The 9,550-nt window shown below is 37.2% G+C and overlaps 1 protein-coding gene across 1 annotated transcript; it reads left to right on the forward strand.

Annotated features, from left to right (window-relative positions):
- The first annotated feature begins 2,566 nt into the window (after window positions 1-2,566).
- On the forward strand, window positions 2,567-9,279 carry LOC139721619 (leucine-rich repeat-containing protein 59-like). The gene is made up of 7 exons (XM_071632951.1): window positions 2,567-2,717; window positions 3,642-3,701; window positions 4,278-4,544; window positions 5,917-5,989; window positions 7,104-7,277; window positions 8,546-8,602; window positions 9,097-9,279. The coding sequence occupies exons 1-7, from the start codon at window positions 2,616-2,618 to the stop codon at window positions 9,261-9,263; spliced, it is 900 nt and encodes a 299-aa protein (XP_071489052.1). The 5' UTR covers window positions 2,567-2,615; the 3' UTR covers window positions 9,264-9,279.
- Window positions 9,280-9,550: the final 271 nt, after the last annotated feature.

The raw sequence follows: 9,550 nt of genomic DNA on the forward strand, positions 1-9,550 counted from the left end.
CTCACATATCAAATAACACTCACGCAGTGTAATTTGCATGACACGTCTTTGCATTTGTGATGCTCAAATTTAGACAAAATGATAGGAGGAATGTCATCAAAATTCGATAATCTAATAGTTTACGTCAGATGACCATAGTAAAGCTTAGTGATAGAGTTATATCACTTTGATAGCGAATTTATAGTGAGGGCTCACTGCGTTTGATATTGTATATGTCAAACCTATAGTAAAAATTAGCCTTTGATGTGCTTTGAGTGCCGCTTGGCAAATAAAATCCCTATCGACATTGTTCACACAGTCAAAAGTCCCCTGCAGACACAGGATTACCCAAAAGAGTGAAAGTTTCATTTAAACAGAGCTAAAGTAAAGATGTTATACATGTATACATGTATGTAAAAGTTGCGCACATTTTCTCGATTATTGATATTAGTCACAATCACAACATATGTAAATTAGATTCTGATATAATGTCATTGTTCACTTTTTTAACATAGAAAAAAGTCACCTTGAACATTATGTAGAGTTTCCCTTTATCAAAGACATTCAGACTCCATCATGACGTCATTATCGTATTTATTCTTCAGTTTTGTCTTGGGACTAGGCACTCTTCTTATAATGTGCTTATTCATTGTTTTTAACTTGGCGAAATAATACTGTACTAAACTACAACGACATAATTCCGCTTTCATTAACTCTTGTGCAGTTTGAAAATTCGCTTCTGTACTTTTTTATCTCGCTTGTGCTTCATCAGTAACCTCGCTCTCGTGCAGTCTACTGCGTGTTTATTGTAATATAATAAACTTTTTCCCATGGAATTCCACACTTTTGCTATTTTTGTACAGTTCATTGAACCCAACAATATGCTACTAAATAAAGCAGGCAAGCTTTGCTCTTGATTTATACAATGATAGTTTGAAACACCCGTGAATGCTTTTTGTGTGTGTATTAAGTATTTTGGTAACTGTAATGTATAACACAGAAAGCTATACATATCCATCAACCAATGTAGAAAATCAGTAGGTATTTATGCTTTGGATGTGTTGCGTGGTGCTTATAAAGCATGTAAATAGGGCGTATGTTTGCATTGTATTATGACGGAAGGAAAACTTGCAGTATAGACGTTATGAACAGTGATGTTCAGTCTTGCCTTTATTCCCCGAGCTTTCGGCTGTTTCACCAGCCTTTTTCAAGGGCTTTTAAGGCGTGGGGATTTGCTTGTGTGTGGTGTGGTGTCAGGAGGATGAGTGTGTATATATAATGTATATATATATATATATATACATGTATGATATATAATTTTAATATATATATAATACATTATATATATATGTATATATATGTATGTATATATATATATATATATATATATATATATATATATATGCATATATATATATATATATATATATATATATAGGGCTTACATAATTTATATAAAGGTTTGATTGCAAAAGAAGTTGACTCCATTCTTGTCAAGGCGAGATATTTTGGATTAAAAGTGCTGAAATTAGAAAATAATAAGAAAACATTGGATATTGTTCATCATAACTTCAAGAATATTTATTCTTATATAGCAATAAATGCATCATTGGAAAAGTCTTACTTATCTATACCTAACTGCAGACTTACTTTGAAATAGTTAAATATGACGCTTAATCCGTTTTGCGAATCTTATTCTTTTATATAAATTTACGATTGCCTGTTTCAGACACGATTATTTTAATACCCTTTTCGTTTCCACCCTCTGCCAACCGATATAAAGAGAGTGGCCTCATAGCAGGGCATAACCTGTTTCCTAATAAGTCTGTGAAGTTTTGGCCGATTTCTGACGTGTTGTTGCCGTTATTCTTATGGCCGTTCTTTCGGTATTTTGCATACAATGCATAAGTCCCCTCCACTTTTTTTAAATTTAAACCAGGAAAACATATTCCATTAGAAATGAGGACTGAGAACAGAGGAAATTAGTACAATACTACGTCACCTACTTCTGTCAGTCCAAGATGGCTAAATGATAGGATGTAAGAGACGTATCATGACAATCAAATGCACCATCATACATGTACATTTTTGAAAGTCCATGAAATTTAATTAAGGAAAATAAATAGGCCTATATCTTTTGAAGTGAACCAAATGCCAATTTGTTGGTTTTTGTCAGAGTTCAGTAGATTCACTTTGCGATCGATTTCAGCTGACTGGTAACTGGCATTTGTTTTCTGTGGTTTTCTCTGCATTCGCCAACGATAGCTATTTTGTTCTGATATTACCAATACACGTAACCATAGCCTCAGACACAACTACCTCTCTGGTTGTGCTGGAATGAAATGAAATGTATTGATCGAAATCACTGATCTCTAATTCGTAATTTCACGTGAGGTCCAGAAAGTCCATTACTTCACAATCAATAAACTTTGAGGGCAGCAGACACAGATTTCATAAGTGGACACGTACGCTTACACGATCCACCATACCATACAGTCCATGTGATGGCTATGGGTAATGTCATGTACGGCTGTGTACGTGTAGTGTCTACGCGCAACAAGCGACCGCTGGGTACACTGGTACCTGGTACATAACATCAAAGATCTTCTCATTCGTCCAGCTGAAATTTTGTGGAGATGCCGACCAAAGAAACCAAAGACTCACTAAAGGACAAGGTTGAGGGGAACGAACTCGACCTCAGTCTGAGCAATCTGTCGAAAGTCCCCGTCAAAGAAATTGTGAGTAGAACCCTAGGAAGAAGTAATTTAGCACACTTTAAACACGATGAGTAATTCCGCAAGAGATGCACTAACGTCAATTTGTAGGCGTGGGATCAAGTAATTGATACTGGCGCCCCCTCCCTCCTCCCAATCCTAGCTTGCCACGTAGCCGTAGATTTACAGCGATGGTAGTAGCTCGTGGGCCTACGAGGCTAGTATTCTGCTAATACTTAGGCCTTCTATTCTCGTAAAGTTACTGTTATTTCAGTTCAAATGGATAGTAATAGTAGTAATGTTCTAGAAGACAAACTGCCGGCTGCCGGCTGCGGCTGCCATCAAAGAAAAGCAGAATGGAAGCAATCTTTCGGCTTTGCTTGTCGACGGCAACGTCACTGTCTAGTCTATGTCATTATGAATATGTTTATGGACAATATGGTTGGCATCCAAAATAAGAAGACAGCTTGCAGTTGTCACTGGAAACAAATGAAATGTTTTCTCCCTCCCCCAGCCCAGCTTAGTCTACAACAAGATTTTAAAATTGGCAGAACCTCAAATATACTTAATTTTCATACTGAATGGTCACATATTGTTTCACTGTTTGTTTACAAATACATATTTACCATGTTTACAGATATAATTTCTACTCTGTATTTGTAAAGTTAATGATAAAGAATTAAAAGAGTAACTAGTCCCTTTGGCTTTGTTTAGACAAATGTTTGATACATTACATTCCACTCTAGTCTGAATCAAATTTTATCACTACCTGATTTCAAGTAAATCTTGATACATTTACATGTAGAAGTTGAACGTTGTTAAATCGAAAAAAAAATGATATTGATGGTTGATTTTTAAGACATTGTGTAGAGTGAACAGTTACTGTCACAATGATGTATCCTTTCAAAATGTGCATAGTATTCATAGAAGTTCAAACTTTAATTTCAGGCTGCCCTCACAAAGGTGAAACGAGTGGATCTGTCATGCAACCAACTCGTCACCTTACCCGTAAGTACATTGTTAAACTTGTATTTTACATATAGATGATTGAAACATTAACAATCTTATTTGGATCTACAGGATGTAGGCCCCTATACGATGCAGGGCCCTTGTGGGCATAAACGCATCGGTGGAGAGAGGGCGCAGGGTGTTCTGAAAAGAACTGTTTTATTTATTCATTTTTTTTTTCATTGCACGTTGGGTGAGAGGGAAAGAAAATCATCCCTATAGTTGTGTGTATATTGAGCAACTGTCTGACATGATCACCATGTGCTAATATTCTTATCATAATAATCATTTATTTTACTTTGTTGTATAAAAGTGTCCTGTGGTTTACAACTTTTTGTTGTAGTTGGTTTGAAATCATGTTAGGTGTGTACTGTTTTTTTTTTTTACCACATTCTGGATAATTGTTGATTCTGTGGGAAATAGATTTGCTAGCAAACAACAAACAAACAAGAACATTCCAAAATCTATTTGTTTGCTGAGCATCCCATAATCTTGAAGCTCAGGGACCAAATTTTGAAGAGGACAGCATTGGTGTCAGTTTTTGAAGCGACACAATTCTTTCCCTGTCTTTATCAGGATAGCTTCTGTGCCCAGCTCTCTCGCCTGACTCACCTTGACCTGAGCAAGAACCTCCTGGATGCCCTCCCTGAGAACTTTGGCCTGCTGGTGATGCTGCAGCGCCTGGACCTGCTGGGCAACAGACTGACCACCCTGCCGGTCAGCCTCGGTGATATGCGGGCTCTGCGATGGCTGGACGTGAAGGAGAATCAGTTGGAGCCGCAGCTCGCCAAGATCGTGGGTGACTGCCTTGATGACACACAGTGCAAACGTTGTGCACAGAGAGTAAGAGTTCACCCTGGCAATGATTTGTGTTTTTTGTTTTCAAAGTTGCACCCTACCCCTTCCCCAACCCCCACCCCCGTCCCAGTGTAAGAACTGTGCAGTGAAAGCAATTTGAATATCAATAAGGTAGACAACCATTGAGTTTACAAATGCACAAAGGTAATGTGCAGTTTATCTGCAAAGAGTTTGTGTGTTATACAACCATGATGGCATGGAACAACAACATGTATTCCCCCCCCCCCCCTTTACCAGAGCTTAGAGGTCCCAAGTACTATATATTTACAATTTTGTTTATGTAGTTTGTTTTTCCTTCAGAAAGGTTAAAGGGACTGTGCAGTGCTGGTTGAGGTGGGGATTCATGTTTTGAACATTCCTAAGTGAGATAAAGAGAAATCTGTTATGAAATATGAAAGAGCATGTAATTTTAAGAAGGATTCAATGTTTATTTGATGAAAGTTGGTTTTTAAATGGCTGAGACATCCAAAAAAGTGATAATAATAAAAGGCGACAGGCCACGCCTTTAATTAGGATCTCTTTGTTTCACCTTGTTTTTGGATATCTCAGCCATGTCAAAACCAATTTTCATCAAACTTTTGATTCCCCTTGGAATTGCATGCTCTTTGACATCTCATAGAGTGGTTTCTGAATATCTCGCAAAACATTAAAAGCTAAATCCTCACCTCGACCAGAAGTGTACACACCATTTAAAACAATGTGTTTTTAAAGATACCGGTATATATATATATATATATATATTTTTTTTTTTTTTTTTAAGAAATCTGATTTAGTTTGCTGAGAATATTACCCTGGAGTTAAAACTAGAATATACTTTTAGTGTGCATTAGTGTGTATTCTTTTTTTTTTTAAATCTGCAAAGGTTTGTGCCTCAGTCTGTGAATATCCTGCATTATCCCATTTATGTTCCCTTTTATTCTAAAAATTGGGCAATGTGATTGAACATTTCTTGCTACAGTTCATTAGTGTATCAGCATTGTTTTTCAACTTATCTTGATGAGCTTTGTTTTCCTTCAATCTTAACCTTGGATAAAAAACAAAAAGCTGCACTGCTTGTATGAATAACATAGAGTGGTATTCATTCAGTCTAAAGCATGCAGATTCAACAAATTCCACACAACCTTTATTATTACAATGCTGTAAATTCACTGGGGTCTATTCTATTTGACAAACTTCAGGCTATGCCCAGGTTTTGCCTGCAAGCACTTTCAATAGCACCAAAATTTGTGAAGCCCTAAGTATCTCTGTACTTTTTGAGTTGAAATAGCTGACAGAGTTTTAATACAGCTGCTATCTCCCACTGAGTGTTGTTGTACGCAAAATTCATGGTTCTAATGTTGTTTTCAATTCTATCCAGGTTGTAGAACACATGCAGTCAATTCAGTCTATCCAGGAGAAGAAAAGACTGAAGTGGGAAGAGAAAGAAAGAGGTACGAGTGATCTATACAAAATTTATGTAATTACACCATACTTAAAGGGACTGTACAGTACTGGTTGAGGTAGGGATTCACGTTTTGAACATTCCTAAGTGAGATAATGAAAAGCCTCGTATGAAATATGAAAGAGCATGTAATTTTAAGAAGGATTCAACGTTTATTTGATGAAAATTGGTTTTCAAATGGCTGAGATATCCAAAAAAGTGCTAATAATAAAAGGCGACATGCCCCAACTTTATTAGTATCTCTTTGTTTCACCTTGTTTTTAGATATCTCAGCCATTTCAAAACCGATTTTCATCGAATAAACTTTTGACACCCCTTAGAACTGCATGCTCTTTGACATCTCATAGAGTGGTTTCTGAATATCTCACGAAAAGTTAAAAGCTAAATCTTCACCTCGACCAGAACTGTACTCACCCTTTAAAGCATCAATATATTATTGCACGACTTCATTAATTCTCAGTGGTATCCTGTGCCATCAATCAAAGTGTCAAACAGGAAATAAAATTCCCTTGAGATCAAACTCTTTGACAGTGAATGAACAGAAATCACTTTTACGTTGCATGCTGCAGTGTCTCACATCTATATGAATCAATATTTCTGTAATTTTCAGCATATATCATGACAGTGATTGTTTTATGCCACTTTGCAGGATCATACCGCCATTTGAAATGTTGGCAGTCAAGACACAATCGATGATGACAGTAAAAATTTCCTTTCTTTTAATTTGGTGTGCTGACTTCAAGTCTTCCTCCTGATACATATATCATGACAGTGATTGTTATGTGTCTCTTGCTGGATTATACCTGCACTTCCGTTATAACGAACACGATTTTTAACCAAATTCAGCTTACGATGAATTAAAAATTCAGTTCTAAACATTATCCGCTTTACGTTTTTTTGTTGTTTGTTTGTTTGGTTATAACAAAATTTCGATATGATGAAAGAAAACTGCCAGTCTCGAGGACTTTGTTATAACAGGAGTCGACTGTATGCTCATTTTCAGTGCAGGCGCCAAGATCAAATTGATCATGATAGTCAAAATTACCTTTCATTAAACTATGTTTCCTGACGTGGATTCCTCCTCGTCCTTTTATCCCTCCTAGCCAAAGAAGCAGCGAGAGAAGCCGAGAGGAAAGAGACGGAGGCCAAGGAGAGAGAACTGAGAAAGAGGCAGAAGATGGCAGACAAAGAGAGGAGGAGAAAGGAGTATCAGGAGGCGCAGGAGGCTAAGAAAAGGGCGGAGCTGGCCGAAGGGCTCCAGGAATGTGAAGAACAAGGTAGGATGGTGCCTTTCCCCAATTTGATTTTTGGAAGAAGGACGTAAGTTAGTGCAGTTTGGATGAATGGAAGATCAGAGCCCTATTGCATTAAAGTTGAGATGAAACATAAGCCAGAAAATCAAACATACTATATACGCCGAATATTTCACGAGGTTTTTACTTTCTCAAATTTTGCGAGTCAGGTGCTATTCACGAAATTAAAGACATGCAGGAATGATAACTCTGATCCCGATATGAACGTGAAGCACACATATACATTTCTCCATTCAGTATGGTACTCCACGATCGCGAATTTAACCACTCGCGAAATCATTGGAAAGTCGCGATTCACAGAAAATCTCTGAATACTCATTTCTTATTGGCTGGTTCCTAACCTATGTTTAATTTTCTTACTTTATGGTTGATTGCATCTTTTTATGCAACAAGGCACAGATTTAGCTACTTGACATTCCTTGATGGATGTAAAGTACTGGTACTATTGTAGCAGAAAAATTTGTACTGGTATGTATCCACAGCAGTTAGGCATGAAGATCAATGTTATTAAGAATGCATTCCTAGCAATGAGTGGAAGATCACCAGTAGTCATATCCTTCATGAATAACATCACAGCTGTAAAACATGTTGAAATATGGGAGTGATAGATGAATTATGCTGTGGCCAAGTATAATCGTGCAGTTCAGGATTCATTTTTGCTCTAGTATCATGTGTGGCAGATTTGCAAAATCTAAGAGCATCCAAAGGATCCCTTGGCTATGCATGCATACATGAAAGGCTAGCGTGTGGGAGAGTCGCAACTCGGGCACGAAAGAGATACTACTCGACTTCTTGCAAAGTAGAGCTTGCTAACCCAATGAAGTGATTCACCCCCCACACCCACACAAATACAGATGCACTGAAAAATGGCAACATGATATTAATCCCTGGCCGTTTGTCCCAGGTGACCAGCAATAGCCAGCAAATAATATTAACCCATCACTATTTGCAAGAAGTCCAGGCACATATATGTGAATAGTATGCTTTAATTTCTCACATTTTATGTATATCCCTACTCAATGCTTTCTTGTCTGATGTGTGTGTGTGGTACTGAGCATAAATGGAATTTAATGCCCAAGTATTATTTTCAAATAATGCAGCAATCTGTTTCTGAACATTGCAAATAAGTAAAAACCAAATTTGGTAGGACAGATGAAATGAAAAGTGAATTGAAGGGAATCGTTTTGCCTCGTTATCATGCTTTTCACTCTTTTTTTTCTTCTTATGTTTAGATCATGCTCATTCAAATGGAGATGCCAGCAGAACTTACAAGGATGGAAAGACATCTGGTATGTTTGTTTGCTTACTAGTAAGAGAATAATTGAACTTTGGTCACAAAAAGAAAGAATCTATTCTTCAAGGATGCCCCCCCCCCCAAAAAAAAAAAGAAAGAAAGAAAGAAAGAATGATTTGTCATTTTGTTTTTGTCTCACACACAACTAGCAGTAATACTCGTCCAAGAAAAAATTAAAAAAAAATATGAAAGGAGAACTCAGAGATTGATACTATATTATCAGCCTCCAGAAATGAAATAATATATAACCAGGAGAAACACCTGACCAAATTTGTGTAGATTAAAGCCAATGAGCCCTACAGCGTGAACGTTGCAGCTTTGCAATGTATCGACAGGTTGCAAACATAGAGGAGATATGTGAGTGATGAATACATCTGTGTCTGTCACCAATATTCATTGTCCTTTCATAATTTTCCATTGCAAATTGATATCACATATTGGATGTTTCTTTTATCAGTGTCAATTATTTTTTTCTTTCCCATCTCTCAGGTGGGTCACCTTGCTTCATGATGTTCATCTCTCTGCTGGTGCTTCTACTTGCTGTCGCCGTGGCAACGTATTTCTTCTGCGACAGCAATCCCGCGTCGCCCGCTTGCACGGCCGTACATAAAGCATGGCACCAGGCGAGGGAGGAGGTTGAGAGAAGATTGCAGTGAAACAATTCCTTTGTGTATTTTAGTGAAGATGTGAACAGGCCTTGTAGATTCTGATTTCAAATGGAAAATGGAAAAGAAATTAAAGATTGTTTAAGATTAATCCTCACTTTTCACCATGAAGTATCAAAAATGAGACTGGACTGTATTGTCTCACCTTTGCTTAGGCTCACAAAGATTTTCATTAGTGATACACTATTGCCATCTCTGTCATGATTTATTTAAGTAGTATGCGTAGCCCACTCTTTTCTCTACGGACTTATTCTTTTTTTTTTTCTTTTTTTTTTGGC

The sequence above is a fragment of the Diadema antillarum genome, unplaced genomic scaffold (assembly GCF_040938485.1).
Source record: "Diadema antillarum isolate AM-2024a unplaced genomic scaffold, OU_Dant_1.0 scf00000146, whole genome shotgun sequence".
NCBI lineage: Eukaryota > Metazoa > Echinodermata > Echinoidea > Diadematoida > Diadematidae > Diadema > Diadema antillarum.